This window comes from Schistosoma haematobium, chromosome 1, assembly GCF_000699445.3.
Source record: "Schistosoma haematobium chromosome 1, whole genome shotgun sequence".
Classification (NCBI taxonomy): domain Eukaryota; kingdom Metazoa; phylum Platyhelminthes; class Trematoda; order Strigeidida; family Schistosomatidae; genus Schistosoma; species Schistosoma haematobium.
The window spans coordinates 52,284,327-52,310,814 of record NC_067196.1 but is presented as its reverse complement, the minus strand read 5'-3'; the positions used below and the strand labels follow the sequence as shown (position 1 = coordinate 52,310,814).

The window sequence follows — 26,488 nt, the reverse complement described above, 5'->3', positions numbered from 1 at the left end:
ATCATTGATGATTGTTTTATGATACTTATACATTATTATTAAAAAAAATCCGCTTGCTTCAAACATTCTTGTCTCATTATTTAGAAACTTACTGGAATAAAAAAAAATTGGTGTAAACAGCTTAAATAATCTTACCAATGAAACTCAGTAGTTACATAAGCAAACCGGTTAGATTCACTTCGAATATAAACCTTTTATTAGAAAATATACCTTACTAGATCAAAGTTCGTATCGTATTAAATGTACTAGTTAATACATTCTATGAAGGCGATAAGTTACCCAACAGATAGAATCTTATGTTTACATACGCTAAAAATAGGTTATTTTCTTGAAATGTAATTCATGTTATCAAAATAAACTTAAAATTTGTGTAGAATATAACATAAGTGCCCACTTATCTAGCACTTTGTGTGTCTCTATTAGAAACTTGTATTTCACTTATCATTGAAAAGCACATTTACTACTTAACAGACATAGTGTAAAAGCGATTTCCATGCGTTCATACAAAACAATCATATAATTTGATCACTTGAAAACAAACTATTAGTCTTTAGGATCTATCTCTATAATCCAATTCTTAAAAATCTTCAGCTTAATAATTGGCAATTAAATAAGACTGTTAGGTTATGTCAAAAAAGTTCTTTCCATGATTTTTTCATAATGTCATTTATTTCATAAGTAATTTAAATTGACAGTTTATCTAATATTGGCAAAAATAATAACCATTAAGGTCTCTATAATAATTTCCCACGTAAAACATTTAAATCTGTAATACGTATCTATAAAGAGTGAACTGTTACGAAACATTAAAATTTCTAAAAAAAACAAGGTTATATTATCATCATAGTTTTAAATATTCTAAAATATCTTAACTTCCCAATTCATATCATAATTTACCTTCTTAATGTTCCATGACAATGTTATAACTTGTGAATCTGTGTGCTTTGTTATTGTATAACGCAACGATACCTCCAATCAGAGAGCAGCGACTTATCGATCGGGTCAGTGACGCGTAAACTCGTGCGAGCAGCTTAGAGTCCTGATTGGTCTCGCTTCCTGTCTAGCCCAGCCAGTTAATTCCAGCCTCTGCAATATGAATCATTTATTTCAAATATACTCGGTTTATATATCAACCAGACAGACCACAAAGTACCATAAAATATGAAACAACATTTGTACAATATTTAGCCAAAAGTAGCTGTGAATGATCGAGATAGTAATTAATAGACAGGCCATAAACTCAAGAATGGTAAATCTTATAATAATAGTTCATAGGTTAAAATAAAACTCATAATAAGAGGAACATGAATATGAACAGTTTAGTTACATAACAATTATACGATAAAAATATACTCATAGCATTGGTTCATAAATGGATCCCAAAGGTTGCCATTCATTATTCTTATCGGGATATAACAAACAACAACAGATTTGAACAAATAAAATATAACAAACGTATTGTTGATATTTCGCTTTTCGAAAGACTAATTTAACTTCCTTATTACATTTTTTCCCGTTTGGAATGAAATATGATACATTAATGAGAAAATAATAAACAAACAAAAAACAATAGGTTGACGAAATGTTTAACAGAAAGATTTAAAATTATTGTTTACATTTGCATTCACTGTAAATCCAGTTCTATAAACCATTTACTATGTAAAAAAAGTAATTGAATTTAAGTCCTTGTAATTTTACCAGTTTAATTTTCCTATGACATAAATGAAAGGAATTTTTGAAACGAAGTAGGAATACTGAAATAGAATAACTTTGAAGTAAAGAATGTATGTGGATAATGATGTCTTAATATAAAGCAAATATCTGAAATCACTCGTTACATTTTACAAATCGATACTTGTATCACCTCTTTCGAATAGGTAAGAATAACTTTATTACGCTTTGAAGAATCTCATACAGATGTATGATGATGGTTCGAATCAAAAAGGGAGCAGCATTTGCATCAAGTCTTCGGACGTTTCCTCCTGATTAGCATCAATTTGAACGGAATGTAGGCAAAAGATTTTCTGGCAATTACCTAGAAATACTCAAAAAGATAGTAAATTTCATTAATATGCTGTTGTATTTTGCAGGAAATCTATGCATAAAAAGCATCTCCTTATAATTTTTTTGTCAACTTAATACATTACGTTAAACAATACTAATGCAGTTGAATAACATGGCTGTCAGTATGGGATTCCCAAGATTATCGAGTTTCACTGAAATCACTAATAGATCTAAGTTAAACCCCCGCCGAAAATCTGGAAGAACTGGACGGTCGTCTTGTCCTAGTGTGGAACTTACCAGCTTCTGACACTTGGAATTGGACACTGAAACTTTAGATCATTAGGTTATCTTCCGACGGTGTTAACGTCTAAACTCATTCAATCCAACATATTGCGCCATCATCTTCCAAGAGTTGAACAAACTCCTCGGTGGTGCAACCATAGCTCAGGGTGATGTCCTGCCCAACATTCAAGTAGTGTTGCTTCCACTTATTGATTTTCATTGGTCTGAACACGGAAAAATAGTTTACATAGTGTTCCGATTTTTAAACACCATTCAATAGTAGTGAATAACGAATGTTTGATGAATATATATATGACTAAAGAACAACACGTAATAATTTTAATCTAATTTAGTACAAGCTTTATAATCCTTTAAATAGAAGTTCAGTAATGTCCGTTCTAATTATTGTAAACTAAGAAATGATGTACTCAGAATAACAGTTTCTCAAACGTGAGGCATTCGGTTTACTTATAGCTTTGTGCTTTCTTCTATTCAATCTTACTTGTGTGTTATTTATCTCTCTGCGTACTGACTTATGCTTGCTTGTTGTTTTTAGAATAATCTTGTATGTTCATTACCGAGTATTTTTTCTGCTGCCATAATATTTCTATTTGAAGAAAATATTTAATTTTCTTTGTATTATTTTATCATACAATTTGAAGTAACTTTTATGCAGAACATTTACAATAGCAACGAAAAATCATATATCCATCATATGTTATTGCACTAAGTTCACTCAGTCTTACCCTATAAGAAGCTTTAACAACAGGTCGATGTTTAATATACAATCAGTCATATATTATATATAAGAACTTTTGTCTGAATTTGATTGAATAGCTTCACAGTATTTGGGCGCCGAGTTGATATGAGACATTAAACAGGAAGAATGTATTTGTAAAATCTCAGCGAATGAATTTGAAGTAAATTCAACGTTTCGCCAGTCAATCTGTTTCAAGTTTTTCAAAGAAATATAATCAAACATCAAAATTATCAAATAGAAATAGATACACCGTTCTCCAGTTCACTGTATACTGAATAGGTCATCCAATCACCGTTAACAATATTTAAAGTAGATATTTGTACAAGTGGAAATAAATGACATATGAATTAATGACCATTTAAAAATATGTAAAATAAATATGAAATTTACTAACCTAACCAACGCAAACCGCAATAACACTTCACGGTATCAATTTCCGAAGTCTCGTTTCATTTTATGGATTTCAAAATTGATTGAAATGTAGTAGTATGAAAGTAACTTAAAAAAATACCTTATTCAGACCATCAAGTTAATATGGATAGATGACTGAAAAAGATTCTTTAACTTATTACGAACTTCTATTTTTGATCATACATTCGTTGAAATGATCTCATTTAAGTTTTACTTCAGAAATAGATTTCTATGCTAAATCTATTTAAACATTTTTTTGTATAAATGATTCTTGCAATAGGAAGTATATTCTTTTCTCTTCAGTATGAAAAATGATTGTTTCCCTATTCTTTGCTTATTATTCTCTTTGTACATTTAAATTTCAGGAAGAACAATAGAATCAATGTAATGTTTTACATTAAATTGTTTACGAAAAGCCAATTCTAAAAAATAAAACAAATTTCATATCTACGAAGTATGAATACAAGTGAGACCATCTTAATTACCTCTCACAATAATAATAATAATTCATATCAAACAAATAAATTATTATATAAAACATCAATTGATTATCAATATATAGTAGCTATTGCTTATGTATTTATTCAAACAACAATTTGTTCAATTGGTTTCATATTGAATATTATTAATTTCAGTATATTCATATGCAGAAAATTTTCAGCGTCTGCTTATATATTAATGACAGTTTTATCACTTGCTGATGCTATTACATTAGGAGTTAGGATACCTCAAGGTTGTATTTTGTAAGTTGATTAAAACTATTCATTTTGTTCTTATTATGTATGATATTTTTAAACGAAATTATAAAACCTTCTTTTGTTTGTTATAGTTTAATTAACTTAGTCTTCAAAAGTGGAGATCAATTACGTATTTATAACTGCTTTATAATTACGAAAATGAGTGTTATCGAAAGATTTGTATGAATTTTATCGGTTGTCGGATTAGTGTTATCCATCCCTTAGCTAAATAATGACCGGATAATGGTTGCTAGGATTTTAAATAAATAACCAAAGCTCACAACGAACGGGTATTTGAACACCGAATCGCTGGTCAGTGCAATATGAGTCATTTTAAATAACAAAAAAATGATAAGCTTGTAACGAATTCTTAATAAAAAAAAGAAAACAAGATCAGAATTCATAAGAAATGACGATGACTGATTTACATTGCTTATGTGAGTCATTCAAAAACCAATGAAGTTTGAGTCTATCAGGTTTACTTTTCGCCTGTTGTATCGCCCCTTATCCACGAAATTCTGAGAAAACGTTTTTGTAGTATTATTTGAGACATTTTGGCATCCCTAAACAATTCTTCATTTATCTTTGTGAACCTACAGTTTAATGAGTTTCTGCATTTAAGAACTGTAAAAATTATGATATTGTAGATTTTAAAGTTCTTTTCGTTTATTATGTGAATTTATTTGCTTGCTTAGATTTTATTATATTCAGCAATCTAATTCTGTGTGTATTCGGCATTTTGAAGTTCTTGATTATGACTAGTGACCGTGTTTGCTGACATTTGAACAGCGCTTTCTGTCGGTTCAATGGACACTCTTAGTTTTGCTCTCTCTGAATCGGAGAATAGGTTTCCACTCACTGACTAAAATTGACTCCTTTAAACGGTCATCCCCAGCCAATACAACTATATCGAGAGAGAACGTACATCAACAGGAAAATAAGACAAATACAGTAATAAATAATCTGTTTTTCAGTAATGAGAAAATTAAATAAAACATCTATCTTATGACCTATTTGAATGAGATTTTCTTATAAAATCTGAGCATATTATAAACTAGGTGAGTGTTTCACTCAAGAGAAGAAAAAGATATTTATTGGTTTGGAACACTTTGAAAAGTGCACAGAATAAACCAAATAGACACGGCAAGATAAAACCAAAAATGTATTGTAAGCAAAGATGGATTATTGCTAGTAGTGGAATTCAGGACGTGCGTTTCGTACCGCTTTCGACTCGTCAGTTGGATGTACTTGCAATCCTAAACATCAGTGAGAGGATTGAAACCAACCGTACAGAATGAATTTAAACTTCATTCCGTTGCGCAAGCTGGTGGCTACAAGAACTCAGTAGCTAAGTTTATAACGCGATAGCGTTTGGAGCGAACGTTACTGGTTTGGAATCCCCGGGGTGAACATCAACTCTGAGGTGTAGGTACGTCCAGCTGACAAGTCTCAAATATGACGAAACGCGAGTCCTGGATTCCAACGCTAGCCACTGACCATCTTTGCTTATAATGTTTGTGACTTAAGACAATCTGCAATTCACAGAAAATGTACACATGCCAATAAGAGACTGATCAATTGCTGTCCTAAACATCATTGGGATAATTCAAATAAACAATACAAAATGTCCAATTTTCTATTGTCCATTAAAATAGTGAAGTAATACATTTACAAAAAGAAACTAACAGGAAATCAAGGAACATAATTTACACAGACATTCAAATCATTACAATTTCTCATTAAATACTGGTTAGTTACTATATTATATGTAGATTTCTTAACGATGTTTTTCGTAAATTATGCAAAAAATATTACGATAGACAGGATGGAACTAGTGGCTAACACTAATAAAATCTTTAGGAATATTATTCAACTTAATGTCCAGTAATAACCTTAAAAATACTGAAATTTACAAGGTTTGATTTAGTTGAGATAATATTGTAATAATCTCAAGTCAATCAAAATCTAGTTTTGTGGAATAGTTTCAATCAGTGAATAAAACAGAATAAATGCTGTAGAAAAAAAACAGTAATCTAGTAAGCTCCATAAAACCATTAATGTGTCTATGAGGTCACGGGATAAAAAAAGATAATATTTCAGGCCAATATATTTTGTATCACTTCAGTAAGGAATTCATTCAGTATGACATGTATGAACTTCAGTGTGATATTTATATCCTCTGTACCAAATCAGGTGAACTATATTCGCTGTGCTTTTTTAGTAACTCTATGTATTTTTCCCCACTAGTGATATTATTGTGTTACGTACATGTTTTCGGAAGTCAATAGATTTTCATTATCACTAGATCATAGTAACCTTATAGGAATTATAGTGGTTCCCGTTTCATGTGTAACCAGTAGGACAGTTGACAAAACAGTGGCATTACGAATATAACTGTATAGTGTTTTCAGTGAATTATTCAAGCTGCTTAGAACAGTCTGATACTGATCATTTATAATCCTAACCTTTGACAGTTGCTTGGAAAGCTTAAGTACTGTTATGAGATTTTTCACTGAAGGTTCGCACTTCTTCACGACTCATCATTAAATCGTTAATTTGATACAGTTTTTTAACTACTGTTAATTCAACTTCAGTATGTCATAATGTCAGATCTGTGTTCCTTAGAGTAATATAGTAAAGTTTAGCATCTATTTTTTCGAAATGCTTCCTGCGAATATACTCACTATTTCTCTATTTATATGATATACGATTTGTCTTACCTCAATTATATTTTTTATCTGATTTCCATCCTTGACCTGTCTCATTTACCTACAATTCTCCCTTTATTTTTATCAAAAATATTTTTCTTTAAACAAATATTTGTACTTATCCGGACTGTTGTACATTTCAGAAACATGAATTAAATATACTCTCCTAACAGCTCTATTAAATAAATGTCCTGGTTATGAACATATGGGTTTATTTCAAAATATTTCATGTCCTAATTCACATCAAAATATTCTTTTGTTTGTTCTCATAGATATCTATATATAATCTTTTTCTCTGTTATTTTTCTTTGATAATTGGGTACATAAGTTTGACCTGGTACAACATAATAGTTATTTTTGTTCAGTCATATACGGTGATAGATCTAATTATATATTCTTTCCTTATCAGTTAATTACTCAAATAAAACATAACTGTATACTTCAAATGTAAATGAAATTTTAGCTTATAATTGCTACTTGCATAATTATATAACACACTATATTGGGTCAATAATTTTCTTGAGTTATTAATACTTTCATATCTGCTGTGAAACATTCTCTACTCCTAGCTATGCAAAGAAATGGTGTCTTGAGTAAGCACCGTAGTTAAAATTGAGCAAAGTATAATCGTCATTTAGCACATAAATAGGTTCAGCAAGAATCCAAGAAATATAACTTAGAACCAATGAAGGACTGATTCTTTCATGTTAGAAGTAAGATACGTATCGCTTAGTGTTGAAGAATAATATTGCTATATTGTAAATCAATTATTAACGGATGTATAGTGATTCGAAACATAGCATTCTTATAGCCACGAGACTCTAAGCTTATTAGTTTGATCTAGGTTAGGTTAGTAGTTGTAAGGTGATCACGATTGCTTTAGAAATTAATATCAGAACGGGTTTTGTGAAGAATGCAGTAATTTGAATAGTCGAGATCATGAGTCAATTGAAGCTAGACCGCCATGGGAAACCTGGAAGCGCTAAAGGGCCGTTTCGTTCTAGTGTGAAACTTCTCAACAGTGCGCATTCACGACCCTGTGATCGCGTGATTTGAACCTAGGACCTATCAGTTTCAAGTGGTATATCCTGTAGTTCGAGTGAGAAGCAGTGACCAGTGTTTGTTGTAAGATCGTAACTCACCGATGACCATGGTGGATGTGTCATTCAATTTCGTGGGTAAGCTGAAGTTGGACATTAGCACCGCTGAATGCCGGCTCAGTGGTCTAGTGGTTAAGCACTCACACGCGAGGCTGATGTCCTGTGTTCGAATCACGCGAGGCGGGGTCGTGGATGTGCACTGCTGAGGAGTCCCATAATAGGACGTAACGGCCGTCCAATACTTTTAGAAATTACTTTACAGAAGAAATAACGAAACGTTTTGTTTAAATGATTCGTATAAATAAAAGAGTTGCTTTTTAATGATAAAGATACTTCAAACTAAACACTCTTCATTTTATAGTGTTGTAGGATAATATGTAAGGGATTAGTTAGAAATTATCGTTATTTCTTAGCACTGTTTTAAAATTCATGGTAAGTTAAGTTGAGTTTAAACAAAATAAAAGAAAAACGATTCTTAACGTTTTGAAATAAAAAAAGGTAGTGATAAACATTCTAAACAATTAAACATTCTATAAAACATTCGTTTACAGATCATCGGAGTAGCAAAATGTATTTAATATACTAAATTTTCTTTTTCTTGATTGAATTGCTAAATAAAAAAAATCAGCTTTAATTTCAAATTGAAATATTTATAGGAATATATCAAAGGACAATGCTAATCTATCGGAAAAAATAAGTAGTGTTAAAACACTTTTCTGATAACTGACCGAAATGAATAGAAATTTTAGTTAGAAGTTTAATCAAATTTTTAGTGTTATGTTTCCGAATGTTAATATTATTTCTTATTACTATCTAGATCTTGATGGTGAAGATTAAAGAACTGGCTTTTTATTTATTTATTTATTTATTTACTTACGCCTGTTACCCCTCATGGAAAAGCATGGGCCATCCACCAACATTCTTCGTAAGACTGTGTTCTAGGCGATACTTTCCAGTTGTTTCAAGTTGTCTTCCATTCCTTTGATGTCAGTTACCGATACGCGACTCACTGTGTTCCTTGTTATGCCTTTTATACATTTTCCTTCAGAGTTTCAAGTTAGTACATGCCTCGTGATGTAGTTTGATGATTTCTTCAATGTATATCTTATCCACCTCCAACGTCTTTTACTAATTACCTTTTCAGCTGGGAGTTGGTTTGTTGTCTCCGACAATAGGTTGTTGCTGATGGTATGCGGGCAGCAAACATTGAGTATCTTGCGTAGGCAATTGGCTATAGATACATGTACATTTTGAATGATGGTTGTAATTGTTTTCCAAGTTTCAGCTCCATACAGTAGAACTGTTTTGACGCTCAGCGGATGCACCAAACTCCACCTGTACCATTTCTAGGATTACTGCCAGCCCCAAGCCTGCTTAAAGGAGGAGAGTTGAGCATGGAGTCAGCAACTCCATGTTGTAGAAGACAAACTAGCCACAAAAACTCTAACCAGAAGAAAAACTAGCCTCAGTAAGCTTCGTTTTTATCCTATTAGGCACCACTATTTCGGAATACCGTAAATGTTAAAAAGGTGGGATCGCATTGACAATGGCAGTCCAGTTGATTACTGAAATATAAACACGGCTACTAAGTAAACGTGAAGAAATATTGTTCTGAAGTTTCCGGTCATCACGTCCTTACTCTTGAATGAAAATCCCTCATATCCTCTTGTATCTTCGTTATCGTTTGAGCTTTTCCATGCATTTGTCAACAACAATACCCACTGTCAGTGGAGTAGATAATAGCTAACAAAGATTTACAGAGTATAAAAGAAATTTATTGTAAAAATGAGGACAACATATATAAGCGGACAATAATATTTGAAACCGTCATCAGGTTTTACTCTAGCTAATAACGTTCCATATGATAGATTACGGAAGGCAGTTAAAAGGACGTTTTATGCAACTGGTCTTACATTTGCATTTCCCAGTCGACCAATGATGCCTACTCAAATGAAAGTTAGGTTATACAGGTTCACCTCTTCGATATTCATCTATAAATTTAGCTGATGCTGTAGCGATAATTATATTAGGTGTACTACCATGCAAGTAATCCAATGAATAAGCGGAAGTCTAACATCTTGGTTTGGAAATGACTAGACAATACACGGCTCCATATAATCAATTCCTTTCAAATGATTGTATATCTTTGTCCTGTCACAATAACGTTCAACCCCATCTCCTACGCATGGCAAAAGTTATAGGAATCCGGTCTTATATTAGTAGCACGTGTTCAGAAGAAACTCTTGACATCCCCGTCCCTTCATCAGCGGTATATGGCTTCATCAACAATTTTACTGACATTTCAAATTCTGTAATTGTTTGTCTTTCTTTTCCTCCTTCTATTTTGATTTTTCCCAGTCTATTTGTTTATACACTTCGTATCACGTAATTTCTATAATGTTTTTTTATCATTATTTTAATGTCTATTTATCCAAGTTTAGCCTACTTCCTATATTGAACTATTGACTAGAACTTTTATTATTTATTAATCTTATCAGTGCAACTATCACACTTGTGTTCTTACTATCAAATTGTACTTTCTATTCATTATATGTAGTTGTACAATCAATATGATCAAGGTTTAGATTTTTAGAAACACTATCCACTGCAAACCGCTCAAAATCTAGAATTGTCATTATTCACTGGCGCTTTAAAATAAAACATTTTTTCATGAAATGTAATTCATTGTCTTTTTAACGTGAGTATTGGTATGCTGAAAATAACTCGAATTCATTTTGTATTTTGTGCAGCAGGAAATTTTATTGATAAATAACTCACCCATTTAAGGGTAGGTTAAGGGTAGTTAAATGTTCAGTGTTCATGTACTAGAAATAAAGTGAATTTCTGTCGATTGAACCGTTTAACAATTGAAGAGTAGTATTAATGAGATTTTTGTTCTGACTAAACCTGACAATTTTTGGATTCAGATAATCATTTGAAAGTAATGTAATGTCGACCTTTTCGAACGAGACACATAATAAATCCAAGTGGGATGGGAAACAAAACGAATGTGTACAGATTACATAATGTTAATCATTCCAGTATCATAAGACCTAGCTTGATGAAAACAACTTACTTAATATATCTAGGACTCTGTATCATCCTCCTTTTCGTATTCAGGAAGACAATAGCTCATTCTCTATAAGAACTTGTGAGCACTGACTGAACTCTATGGTAGTACATACAGATATAGAATTTTAGTATATTCTTGAATTAAAATTGGAATGGAATTTAGAGTTCATGTTTAGTTCTATTTAAAACAGTGTTGAACTATCACTGTGATTATCTACACTAGGTGTAAATATTTCAAACTGATGAATTCTAATTAGGATAAAATGGGTTTCATTGATTTCAATGATAATGCCATATAATGAAGTTATTTACTTGATGAAGTACACATCAAATATGCATTTACCGAAGTGAATGTGCTTTTTTTCTGACTGCTAATCAAACAAAATCTTCACTGGGTCAAACCCATATAGTTTATTGTCTACCAAAACGAAAGATAGTTCAGGGACGTTTTCCAAAAATATCATACATGGAGGTTAATTGATTGCATTTCTAGTGATTCAACAATTGTGATGATCTACCTAAAAAAGGAGAGAGATTACAACTTGAAGTTTTCGGATAGTTCAGCTATCTTGAGAAGGTTGTGTAATGATCTTGAGGTTAAAGAAACTTTTCAGACGAAAATAATTCACGCATCAGAAATATGAATCGTCTTTAATTCCTCTTCAATGACACAATGCAGAATGGAATTATTTTGAATCTAGCTTGAGACTACCGGTTTGGACACAACATACGTTATAACGATATGTTTGAATTAACATCTGTTTCAAACCAAATACCACCGCAATCTGAAGCAGATTAAGTCTAATATAGCTTACCAGACCGCATGTAGTATATGACAATTAGAAGTCCCATATAATTTTAGGTGATTTCAGAACATATGGCAGTGATTTAATAAATAAGAAATACATTTATAACACCTGGACAAAAATTGAAAGTTTGGGGTTTCTCAACTTAGTATAAGTTATCTTTTCAGATAACAAATGACTTTTTTAGAACTAAGACAAGCTTAATCAGTACTTGAGACAAATTAATTAATCAATACATACCAACTAGTCTGATCACGTTAATGTTATGTTATTCAAGTCATAGGTTATTGTATACGGGACATGTTCTTGTATATTGGTGAAAATGTACGATGTAAAAAAATGCGATATTTATACAGTAAACAAGTGATTTAGTAAATGTGTGTTAGCAGAATGAGAGATGAACAAGTTGATGTGACTATTCGAAAAGATAGTTTAGGTTAGTTTGATGTTGAAAACTTCTTTTGGTTTCTATACCACCAACATGAATTTGAAAAAATTGAGTCCAAGTTGTGTTCTGAAGATTATATTAAGTGTTCATCTAGCTGATAGAGCATAGTTACTTTCTTACAAAAAAAAATATAATAGCATCTAGGCATCTGTCAATCGGAAGACTAATTCATAATGATACATCATAGCTTATCATTGTTACATTTTTTTCCTAAACGATAATTTTAATGGTTTTAATTTAAAATTGAGTTAGCTTCAATATACTATTACGTAATTCAGTTGATATAATTGTTGTGACACATATGAAGTCTATCAAGAGTTTCATATAGATACCAAGCTCAGAGATTTTTGATAAACAACAGGACCTATGAATCTTTAAGAACATTAGTTAATTACTTTACTAGTCGTTTTTATAGTCATTCGTTTTAATGAAATCATTCAAACTGTAGTTTTTCTTCATTAGTTTCATGTTAACTCATGTAAATTTATGCAAATATTTATAGTTTAAAATTTCGTTTATTTGACCACTAGATAGTTTAATCGCTGAAAAATTCCCATTATATTAAAACACATTTGTATAAACGAAGAGTATTCTTTTTCAATAATTTCTCATCAGGTTCTACAATTGTAAATCCAAATTAATAATCCATAAGATTGGCCAGATTTAAAGCAGAGTACATCATTTGGAAATCGTAATATATGTGAATTAAGGATTGTTGTTTGTTAAATATAATCAGTTCAGACCATTAATTTTATATAACAAAGAACATTTCTCAATTCATATATTACAATTTCCAAATGATGTACCCTGCCTTACATCTGGCCAACTTTATGAATTACTAATTTGGATTTATAATTGTAGAACCTGATGAGAAATTATTGGAAAAGAATATTCTTCATCCATACAATTGTGCATTAGATATTATCTTTATTTTTCTACTTCTCACAAGTTAATTACATAAATGAGTGAGGATAGTGTAATTCAATGAAAATTAAGTAAATTTATCTCGCATATATATAATGGCATATATTATAATTATTAGAAGAGTAAATCATATGATTGGCTTAGAACAATCTCTGGAAAACTCACCATTTTATAATATTAAAAACAGGAAACCAACCTATAAAAATCTTTCATTTATATCATAAATTGATTGAAAATCGTTAATTAAAATGTCACTAAAATTCTCTAATATAAATGAGTAGTATGTGTATAAATATACTCAATATATAATATTATATGCTCATCAATTAAATAATAGAGCACATATTCAAATGATTGATTTCCTGAGTGATACAAATCAGATTCATAGATGAATTTCATCTATAATTTTGTTTATTCTATAAGGATTGTCATCGATTCAAAAAATTTTTTCTATATTTATATTTAATAATAAAATCAAAACTACTACATTACATACATTACATAAATGATTATAATATATTTGCAATATCCCAATGAATTTGCTTATTTATTCTCTAAAGGAGTGGCTTACATTGAGTCACGAAACTTAGAAAATTTAATTTTTCTATTCATTGGGATATCACAAATATATGATTATTATTATTATTTATAACAATTATCCTAATGCTCAATTTATTCGAAATTATCAAATCAAACCTTGGTAATGATTATAATAATGATTTATTTCTAAACGTTATAAATTAAGGAAGAAAGTGATAGAATATCAAGGTTTAATAATGCGAACTAAAATCCAACTGATGAATAGTAGAACAGAATATTTCACCCATTAAGTAGTATACTTAAATGATTTTAACCTACTATATTACACTTTCACACATGAACGTTTATACACTATGAATCAGAATAAGAATAATAAGGTATTTCATTTGTAAATAAATTTGTTCAATTTAAATATTTATAAAATGTTTTATATATGTTGCCGTTTTTAATTTGTTTAATCTGGTTGGTGTTTTTTTAGCAAGACTTTTTCTACCGGACGGGGTTGCCGACCCCATACCTAACCCTACTTCTTAACCCAGGCTTGGTACAGACAGTAACTCTAGGAGAGATACAGATGGGAAAGGACAAACCAGCTTCTAGCTGAAGAAGAAATTAGGAAAAGACGTTGGAAGTGGATGGACATGCATTAAGGGAATCATCAAACCACATCATGAGTCAAGCGCCAACTACGAATCCTGAACGGAAAACAGAAAAGAGGAAGGCCGAAGAACACACTGCCTTGGGAATTGGATGCAGACATGAAAAGGAAGAATAACAACTGGAAAAACTGGAAAGGGTCGTCCAGGACAGGGTTGGATGGCGAGTGCTGATGGGAGGCCGATACTCCTCCTTGAGAGGTAACAGGCGTAACACATATGTTGCCGCTATTTTGCCGCATTAACCAATATCAATTCTTCTAAATGTCCATGATTTATAAAGACTGGTGATCAGATCTTTTCAATAAGTCAAAATATAACTATTCTATCTAAAATAATGTGCTGCCAGTATCACATATCCCTTGAAATGGTTTCTGTAATTTAATATTCTATATTTAGAACAACCTATATTGATATCCACCAACTATCATTTAATTAGAATATATAGAATTCTTGTGCATAATGAATAAATAGCTACTTATATCTTTTTTGTTATTAATTATTTCTAATCATGCATTCACATTTATTTTGATAGTTTTCTATCATCGAAGATAGACTTTCACTTTGGTGCTTATTATTCAATAACAATTTAAATTTTAGTAGTTCAGATCATGAATCAATCGAAGCTAGATCGCCATGGAAAACCTGGAAGCACTGGATGGCCGTTTCGTCTTATTGTGAGACTCTTCAGCAGGGCGCATCCACGACCCCGCCTAGCAGGATTCGAACCCGTGACGTCAATCTCGTGCGATTTTGCTTCACCACTAGACCACTGAGTCGGCATCCAAAGGTGTTAATGTCTAACTTCAAGTAATTCACAATGGGATGAAACTACCGTTCAGTGCTTCCAGGTTTTCTATGGTGGTCTAGCTTCAAATGACTCATGATCTCAACTACTGAATTTACTAAAATCTCCACAAAAAACCCATTCTGATATTAATTAAAATTTTATTCTTATTCTATTTATATTACAGATTTTATAATTTTTGTAATTCCTAATTCCTCAATCATCAAACAATTTTTGTTCACTATTGAATGTCTTTTATGTATGATGAATATTAAGTTCGAGTAAAACATACTTCAATAAGCTCCATATTCATATAAATTGTTCTTTCAAAAATGATAACATTACATATCATTGCGTTATTTCTTTATGGGAAAAATCAACGATGACAATTGTTTATTTTTCTATAAATTTCCAATACCTTAGTTAAGTGTTTCATTAGTTAAATCAAATATCTTCAGATTTTATTTAAGTTCCAAGCGTTTTACAACAGTGGCGTATGGGGAAAAACCATCTTCATCAGAGTTATATAAAACTATTATGATACATTATTATCATGAGTTCCTTATATGAGTTATATTAAGACCTATCGTTTGATTAAGAAATAAGTAGTGGTTTGTATACCTGGGCGGTATTCTAGCCCTCATACAAAGTGAATGACGAAGGATAGTGCATACGTATTTGGTGCCGCCTTATACAAATATTTATGTGATTAAATAAAACACATTGATCAAGTAATACATAAAATCTAATAACACTTTTTATTGGCGAGCTATAAATATCAATGAGAAGATACAAGTAAGCAAAATCAGGTGAATTTAAAACCTCACTCATTGCACAAGCAAGTGACTATCAGGACTCAGTAGCTAAATGGATAACGCAATAGCGTTCAAAACGAACGGTACTGGGTTCGAGTCTCGGTTTGAACATCAACGTTGAGATGCAGGTACATCCAGCTGACGAGTCCCAAATATGACGAAACGCGAGTCCTGGATTTCACTATTAGTCACTATCCATCTTTGCACATATTTCAATAAGAGACTGATCATTTGCAGTCCTAAATAACAAAAGGTAGATACAAGTAAAAGAACTCCAAGTGAATTTATTCTATAATGTTATTTGAAGAAAATAATTAAGTAAATGAATTCAACGAAATTTATTTATTCTTTTTTAAAGATGATTAAAATTTCAAACGCAATCGATGAAATGAGACTCTTGTTTAAGAAAATAGGCTTGATCAATTGAACATTTGTCTTTCACTAAATTAATGAAGTACATACACTTAAGTATTATAAATAAAAATTGTCTTATTTAATCTTATGTATATCAGATCATAGATAATGTGAACTACTTCCATTTTTCTTTCTTTTTTTTGATATATTTTTTTTCATACTTCATCATGACCAATAAACTCATCAAAGAGATTATGTTAATCCCTCTTTTTTTTTGTTTTATTTATCATTTGAATGGAACCTACTTTATGTTCATAAAAAGAGAATAGATTATGAATCAGATCACATTATATTATGTCGATCATTTAAATAGAACTAAATTTATTATTCTAATATAAGATCAATCTATTTCATGATTCATTATTGGACAATAAAATACATTTATTAAAGAAAAATAGAATATTTAGTTTATATAAAATAATACTTAGGAAATACAAAGATGGTGTGTAAATGAGGTCAGTGTTATTGAACTGTAAATAATAAAATTAAAAAAAAAATAGTTTCCATAGTTTTATAACATTAGAAACTAGTTCTGTTTTTTTTTAAAAATTTTTTTGTGGAAAATTGAAATTGTTTGTTTATTTACCATTTCTGTAAGAAATTACCCCACATATAGAAATAGATAACACTGAATAAACTTTTCATACAAGTTAATCCATGATAGACTTAATTTTTGCCTTAAATGAAACATATGATTAAGTAGAATAAAAAATTAACTAATAATTACTGTTCCCATATATGATAAAGAAATATAGAAAAAAAAGGTTGATATATAATGGTTCCCATTTAAGATGCCTGATGATTATTACTTCCTTTGTAATCATTTCTAGTAATACTACTTTACTTATACCATTGGGTAACATGTATCTCACTGAAACTTCTGTTTATTTTACTCCAGATCATGTGTAAATAATAATGGTATATTTGATCCAGAGTACCCTACGTTTTCTTACGTATTTTATTTAATAATGAATTTTGAAAGAATTTATTGTGAAATATGCAAAAGAATACACTAGCAATGATAAACAGATAAATGTTTGAAAAAACCTCAGCTTGTCTGTCTCTCGTTCAAGAAAGTTAAGATTTCAGATGAATTTGATAGAATTGTTGTGACGGACGATTTTCGAAATCTGTTAGTGATACACGGTGTGGTACGCAATAACCATCCAACTGATTATTTGAAGGAGAAAGTGCATTGGACTACCGAAGAAAATCCACAAATGTTCATTCATATATACCGCTTTATTCTTAGGAAATTGAACAATTTCCTGGCCAATAAAATGCATTTGTTATTGAGGTAACTTCTGATTGCCATCGACTGACCTTCGCATTAGGCCATTTCTGATTGGCTCTCCATATCAAGAATGAAGACAGTACTGAAATGAAGCATCGTTGCTACTCAACTGGTTTCACTAGATAACACAAAATGTTTATTACATCATACAAAGGTAGATCATTACCCTTCCGACGTGGCAAGTATAGAGGAAGGATTTCTACTAAGTTATATGAACTTGTTTCTAGGATCCTATATCTGGAAGGAGAGTAAAGTCTTTACGATTATAGTTGTCAAGCTACTTTTGAGTAGTGGACATGAAGGGAATATAAGTAATGCATTCACAATAATCAAAAGACAGAAAATACTAATTTTATTAATTTTGTAGAGGGAAGGAAAGTGTTATTAGCCTCTCTCTGCCATAGTCACTGACTATTTATCAAATAATCTCTATTTGTGTTTTGCAACCCCCTTCTTTTCGCAATTTTTAGTATTTTATCTCTTGCATGATTGTATTGATGTTCACATATAAATATGATCTAATTGAAAGATTACACAACCAATAACGTCTTTTATCTTAATTTTGATTAATAGTAACTATAGCACATACATTTTATTTTTATTCTATAACACAGAAATATAAATTGTTCTTAATTAATAGTTCAATTCATGAGTCGATTGAAGCTAGATCATCATGGAAAACCTGGAAGCAGAAGACAGCCGTTTCGTCCTAATATGCGACTCCTCAGCAGTGCGCATCTATGACTCCGCCCCGAAGCATTCGAATCAAGGACTTATCGGTCTCTCGCGAACGCTTAACCTCTAAACCACTGAGAAGGCATCCAACGGTGTTAATGTCTGACTTCAAGCAATCCAAGATGATCTTAACTACATTTATTCATAAACTCTACTTCTAATTATTATCATCACTTTGATTCCAAACACTTATCCAAAGCACGTGTGATAACTTCCACATAACACCTAAACTTTGTGAAACCCTGAAGAATATATTGAGCAGTGTCACTGAAGTTATAAACAAAAACTTCTGGAATTCTCACATTTAAATATTTTTTTAAATTTTACATCTTTGGTTGAAGTTTAAATAAATGTCTTTATGACTATTTATTAATTAAGAGAAATTATCTATTGAAATCGCAGAATTGAATCATCAGAATATCGCAAGCAGTAATTTTCTCAGCAAAACGTATCAATAAAGGGCATCTTCCTTTATGAACAACCCATTTCATATTTTCTTTTCTTTTAAAAGAATAACTATGAATTTGAAAAGAGTATATCACATTTTTTTGTACTTTGTTTCATTTTAGCCTTCCACATTTGAATCATCATGCAACGGATGCAGCTATCTATATTTATATGTACAGTATATATGTTGAAACACCTGTATCAAATATGACAGAAAATATCAGTGCATGGTTAACTGTAGCACTTGCTATTGAACGTTATGTCAGTATGAAACATTGGTCTTTATCAAAACGATATTTTACACGTAAAAGTACACGTCAATTAATTGCTTCGATATGTATAATAGCATTTATTTTTAATATACCATATTTTGCAATTCAACGAGTATCATTAAAATATGTTGATGGTGTATTACAATTACATAGTGATTTAACTAGTTTTTCACGTTCAACATATTATGCATTTTATTCTTGGTTACGTATTGTATTTGTTCAAATTATTCCATTATGTTTCTTATGTGTTTCAAATTGTTTATTATTTATACTTGTATCACATCATAATCGTCGATTTACCAATAATAAAATGAAGAATAATACTAATAGTAAAGAAAATAAATTATCTAGAAATATGTTTAGCAAATCAAAAACACATAAACAACAAATTCAAGTCGATGATGCATCACAAGATAGTTGTACAGATGCTATAAATTATTTCGGTGAACAAAAATTAATTAATGAATCTAATTTACAGTCAATTGAAGGAAATGAACTTGCTATTCCAGAAAAAATGAATAACAAAAATGAAGTTGAGTTGACTTCCAGAAAGAGTACTCACGATAATAATAATAATAATAATAATAATAGTAACGATAATAATAATAGTAGTATTAAAATCAAAAGACCAACATTGAAAGATCGTTCTAAACAACGAAGGCAAAATGCCCAAACAAAATTAACTATATTGTTAATAGCTGTGATTTTATTATTTTTAATTGGTCAAGTACCCCAAGCATTAGCTTATGTTCGAGTATTCACTACACTTGGTGTATGCTCTATTGATCAAATACAAACATGTGTAACTTATCATTTATATAGAATGATAACAATTAACTTAGCTCAATTTGCATTCGCATCAACATTTTTTCTTTATTTATTTCTTAATAGAGATTTTCGAGAAACACTTAGGTATACTTATTGTCGTCTGTGTCAAAAATGTTGTAAAATTTCTGAAACTAATCAAGGATTATTAAGAGAAACAAAGTACCTTAGCGAACCACCTAATCTCCAGAAATAACTATATATATATATATATACCTTTTTTCCAGTTTAACTGAACAACTTGGAATTTCTTAGATATATATACTGCATAATTTTGTTTGTTACTGTCATTTCAATTATTCATAAATGTTGTTTGAATACAATGATTGTTTTTGCTGTCCTGTTTGAGTCAGGCAAAAGTTGAGTCAGAATAAATTTGTCCAAACATGTTGACCTTTTAATAGACTACAGTAACCACTTAACATCCTAATCAAGATTCCATTGTTTCTTATCTCATGCATCTTCACTAAAACATTTATTGCAAGTATAATGATCTTAATCACATGTAGAAATAACCCTACTTTTATGGGATAAACAGAATCTGATACGTGTTTTTAAAATACCATACAATTCGTAATTCGAATTTTACAATCACGTTACTGTCCTTCTAAAATCTGTGAAGATCCGGCACTGAACACTTCATTCCTTCTACACATCTTCATTGATTTATATCACATCATATTCATTAGTAATCAAATTCATAAGTTGCAATTTCAGAGCACAGTAGCAAAATAGATTGTCCCTAACTAGAACCATTTTCTTCATTTCACAATATTTTTGTCTGAATAACTGAGAGCATATTTTTGAATGATCACGTAATAATGTTGTTATATCCCGAAGACAATTATGAATGGTAACTCTTAAGAACTATTTATGGATAAATACGATACATATACTTTTATTGTATAATTATTTAGTAACTAAACTATGCATATTCATGTTCCTCTTATCATCAGCTTCATTTTGACTCATAGACTATTATTATGCGATTTACCGTTCTTGAGTTATGCCCAGTCTATCAATTATAGTCTCCCACATTCACAGCCACTTTTGGCTAGATCTTGTACAAATGTTGTTTTCTATCTTGTGGTATGATATAGTCTGTTTGGTTTATCTATAAACCTAGTATGTTTGCAATACACGATTCATATCGCAGATGCTGAGATTGATGTTCTGGACTTAACAGGCAGGGTTAGGAAGGAAGCAGGACCGATAAGGACTCTAGATTGCTCGTACGGGTTTTATGCGTCATTGGTCCGGTCGGTAAATCACTGTTCTCTAATTGGCGGTATCATTACGTTATACATTAATAGGGCACAAGGCCATTTACTTACGCCTGTTACTCCCAATGGTGCATAGGCCACCGACCAACATTCTCTAACCTACTCTGTCCTCGTACAAGGCCACAATTTATAAAAAATGTCTGCAAAATGATAGGTAACGACCTATTTAAACAATTTTATGCTTTCCTGCTTTTTCCTAAAATTTGATTAATAGTTCTGATTCTATCATTTAATTATATAAACAAATGAGGGGTTTTTGTTATCGTATTCAAGGTACAAAGTATCAATACGTCTTTTTAAAAAATTTGTTTTACCAACCGTTTCTACCAACTTTGCTTTTTACTGTTTTTTCATTAGAAGTTATCACTGATGGGCATATCAAATTCTCAGTAGTAAATTTATCGGTTAAATGGTTTGATGATAAGGGTAATAACGTTAAATCGAAAAATGTCAGTAGAATGAATTTTACCATTTTCAACTATAGAAAATACAAATTTAAATTATTGATTTGTCAGTCTAGTCGATAAATATCCTGGAATAGAGCATTCATAAGCCAAACTAATAACAGTACCATAATTTGACAGCTAAGTACATTTATCAATATTGTCAAATAATTTACATCCTCCTGCTGAGGATTATTCAGAATTCCACACACATACCGATGATACTTTCACTAGTCATCTAATATTTTATGGTCTTTTTCTCTAATTTTTTTAATGAACTGGTGCATAAATACTTTATTTTAAATGCATCCGACCAAAATACATAAAGCGTTATAAACATTATTTGACACCTGATTTTAAAACACTGATAGTGAGCGTGTGCAATACATACAATTTGTGTAGATACACTAACACTCGATAGGATTTATCCCAAATTAACGAGGCTGTAGGTTTCGTAATAGTTGAGATGACACGGAATGTCTACTTTTCAACTGTAACAAGTAGAGTACTTTGGTTTAACCGCATATTGCAATTATAAAACATTATCTTTAAATTTCCGAGCACGGTATGTTTTGGTAATTTTACAATCCATGAACAATTGATATTTGTACATTGCTTAGTACCACATTTTCCCCTATTTTTCTATATCGTCCACAAAGAGTCATGTCTGACTGTATATAAGTCATCTTCAAACTGCTTATAAAGACAAATTACTCATATATTCATGCAACATACAGTAAAGTAATCAGATTTTTATATTTCAATTTCTGACCATCACATAGTAGACAGTATTTCTGTAGATCACTAAGAAAACTAACATAATAAGCCACGTTTCTAAAACTCACAGTAATGTTCAGTTTATATATTTTCAAAGATTTCTGTATTTAACTAACCCTGTTAATTAAATCACTCTACAGATAAACAATTTTTACTTCATTATAACTTCATGAAGTGATAATGTGTAATTCTTCCCACTTTACATCATTCAAATGGATGATTCTATCTTTGATTTCATCAATCAAGGTTTGATTAGTTCGGTTAGTTCAAAAATCCTGTCACTTAATTGTATCAAAAAAATATGTATTCTCTATTACTCAGAAATAATCCTTTTTAATATTTTGGCAGAATTATAATATCCTTTTATGATGTGATAATTGTTATATATATTTAGTCCATGTGTAATTCGCCATGTACAACTATTTCTATCTCATAGATAAGTAAAGCAATTAACTTAACACCAAGTAAAACATTATATTTGTTCTCTGCTACTATTATCTCTTATCTACCACTCCAATTATCACATGCCTTAAACTGATTCAGTTTTGCTTTCGTGCTCTTCTAATATAATTTTTATATTATCCATAACTAGAGCTGAAGAGATTTTACTAATCATGTGTTTTATCCATTAATGTACTTAACTACATTTTAAACGTTTGTTTAGTTTTCATATTTTATTATCACTTTTGGTAAACTGTAATAAATAATCAATATATCATGAATACATGAAATTTATAAGCCTTACATAAATGTGACGTACTTTGACTGGAACTTTTGTTGTTACTAAATTAAATGGAATAGATAAACATTTTGAAAACAAAATCAATATATCAGAGAGTAAACATTCTACTAAGAAAGTTATATCTAGTACTTACAAACCAGTACTTCTCGACTGATTAATCCAAGACGATGATAACAACAGTTATTTTGAGATGATCATTTCACTCAAAAATCATCTACACTATAATGATAGTTTCTAGGAGTCAAAGTGAGTTAATCATCTCATTAAGCTTGTATATGAAAAGTAGATAATCTAGACAACTTCAATGTAAAGAATATGGAATAAAATGTTTAAATCACATTTCTGAATACCTAGAAAGCATAAGAGTGTATGAATAAATATATGACAACACTATGCTCAAAAGAAGCAAGACACATTCACAAAGTTCAAAACTTTTCAGAAGAAATTTGCATCCTGTGGAGAAAAGAATGACGACAGAAATCGCTTATATATCGGGAGACTAAAATATCTGAACAAACAAAACATGGTCCATTCAGCTTCATCTTGAGAAATAAATTTATTAAATAGATAGAAACGTACTTAACATCAGCCCATTTTCACTTCGAGCATTGTAGCCATCAACAACAAAGTACATCCAACTATTTAATTAACAAGAACATACTGAATTTTTTCAACGGCATAACCCGTGAGCCAATTTTAAAATGTAAATATGATTAAATTAAACACTAGCCTAGTTTTATTAATAGCCTAAACTATTGTTAGATTGTGGATGCAGTCTATATGAGACCATAGATTTACATTTCCTCCTAGTTCTCATTCACCAATAAGCCTTATCTACGGTACTGAAGAAAGGTCTGTTTTCTACGGTTTTCGAATGTATGTTACTCAGAGACACTAACACTGAACATACTGGATCATAATCAACAGTCTGTTAGGCCGAGAAGTTTACATCGATTTGTCGCTGAAAATTAAAGTGTTTCATTTTTTAGCATGTCAGCGAATGAAGCAATCTACAACCGTTTTGGTGATATTGATTGCTTTTCACGTTTCACTTATTATGTAATTGTTTTCATTGTTATCATTGACTTATAAACTACCTTGATCGGTTTAATAATTTCGTATATGCATATAAATATTACTGTATATTAGAGTAAAGCCTGATGAGGGTCTAATCGAAAATAATATTGTTCGCTTATATATGTTGTTCTAAAGATATTGATTGCCTCAGGATTTCGGATTGAACTTACCAACAAATGGTAAGTAACACAAAACTTATGTATAAGGCTTTCTACCAATTCCCTCCAAACACAGTACACACCATATCTTTAAATAAAATCTCTTAGACAATGTGTCCAGAAATACAGATTAATGTAAGTCAAATTACTTGAAGCTCAAAACTTACATTATATCGTAATACAACTAGTAATATATATTTCATTTATAAAGTGAAGTCATTTTATTGGAAACTGATAAAATTAACAAAGGAACAAAGTCATATTGTTTTACTAACATCTATATAAAACGTTTCACATAAGTTGTTTGATTTATTTATGTAACAAGGGATTATTTACAGACTTGTATGAAGCAGATACCGAATATCGAAATATATATATGTCCAAAACATAAACTAGTATGTTTTTCTTCGTTAGAATCTAAATCCTTGTACAAAACCAACATAATTTATGTATGATTTTATAGGAAATAATGAGTAAGACTGGTTATTAGTGTGATTTATTGTAATGTATTGCATAACCATATATGAATATTCCAAAATGTAATGTACATCTATTGGTTAACCAATATGATTCTCATCTTCAAAATACAATACTAAATTACTTAAATTGTAAGAGGAAATAATTTATATATTAAGTTGTGTATGCACACATTTACCACGTTTTCTAGTGTTACACAATCACTACACCCGTTCATTTGCAGAAGAAAAAAGATGGATGAAATATCTATTAAAAGAATTTTCATATATATAATTTGTAATATTTACAATCAATTTAAGAATATACAAATTTCGGACTATATTGAAAAGTGGGGTCAAAATGCGCATAAATAATCAAATCAGCGAAATGATAAAATGATTACAAAAATAAGAAGTCAAAATATCTAGGTATGTTGAATATTTTAACTGATTGATGAACTTTTAGCCTTCAGAATCTTGAATAAGCTTTATTATACTGTTATTCCAAAGTTTTAAAGTTATCAGTTTATTCAATATTCATTATTAATTTCTTTATCTCTCCAAAGTTGCACTTTGTTAAAAGCGAAGAACAAAACCCATATTTGTTAGTACAAATATTGAAATCTCCTTTGAAATCCGCTGTCTAGTAATTGATGATATTTATATATATAGTTTCAGTGCTAAAACCGTTGTATTTAATTTTGGGAGAGTTAAAAGATGATTATTTTTACAGTTTAGTTTTTATGTATCTGATAATTTGAAACTAAACAAACAGTATGATCAAAGTTTTTTATGCATCAAGTAAATTGTTTTAATCTTTGTTATGAAAACATTAATTTAAAAAGAAAACTATACTACTATTTATTATGAAATGAATAAGAATATACCGATTTAAAAACGAAGAAAAGAAAATCACATTGACAAAACACTGTTGGCAGTCAAAACTGTTTTCGCTAGACTAGAAAAACAAATTTATATGGTATATACTTCATGTCCATAGGAAGGATGGTTAATTTTTCAATATCATATGATATAAATAATGTTTGTTCATTTAATCTCTTACGATCACGGATGTCTACACAAATGCGTTAACAAAAAAAATTGGAACAATGTAGCGATTTAAATCAAGTCAATTAATGACTTATATTTCTTTAGTAAAATAAATTAGTTTGAATACGGTTTATTTAAAGCAATGAAATATATAAACATTATATTCGTAGAACCTAATTAAAAATACATACTGGCAACTGGAATTATTTAACAAAAATGTAATATTGCTAAACATCAGTTACTTAAAATATATTTTCATTACAGTCACTGAAGTGGGAATGGAAAATCGAGGAAATTATATTCAAACAATTTCTAGAAGTTAGTAGTTGAATTTATGATTCAATTGAAGCTAGATAACCATGGAAAACCTGGAAGCACTGAACGGCCGTTTCGTTGTATTATGGGACTTCTCAGAAGTGTGCATCAACGATCACGCATATGAGGTTTGAATCCAGGACCTATCGGC

The 26,488-nt window shown here is 30.4% G+C and overlaps 1 protein-coding gene across 1 annotated transcript; it reads left to right on the top strand.

The window, feature by feature from the left end:
* Nucleotides 1-3,913: 3,913 nt before the first annotated feature.
* MS3_00001562 (uncharacterized protein) lies at nt 3,914-20,233 on the top strand (the record flags this gene model as incomplete). Its single annotated transcript, XM_012942508.2, has 2 exons — nt 3,914-4,200; nt 19,063-20,233. The coding sequence occupies 2 exons, from the start codon at nt 3,914-3,916 to the stop codon at nt 20,231-20,233; spliced, it is 1,458 nt and encodes a 485-aa protein (XP_012797962.2).
* Nucleotides 20,234-26,488: the final 6,255 nt, after the last annotated feature.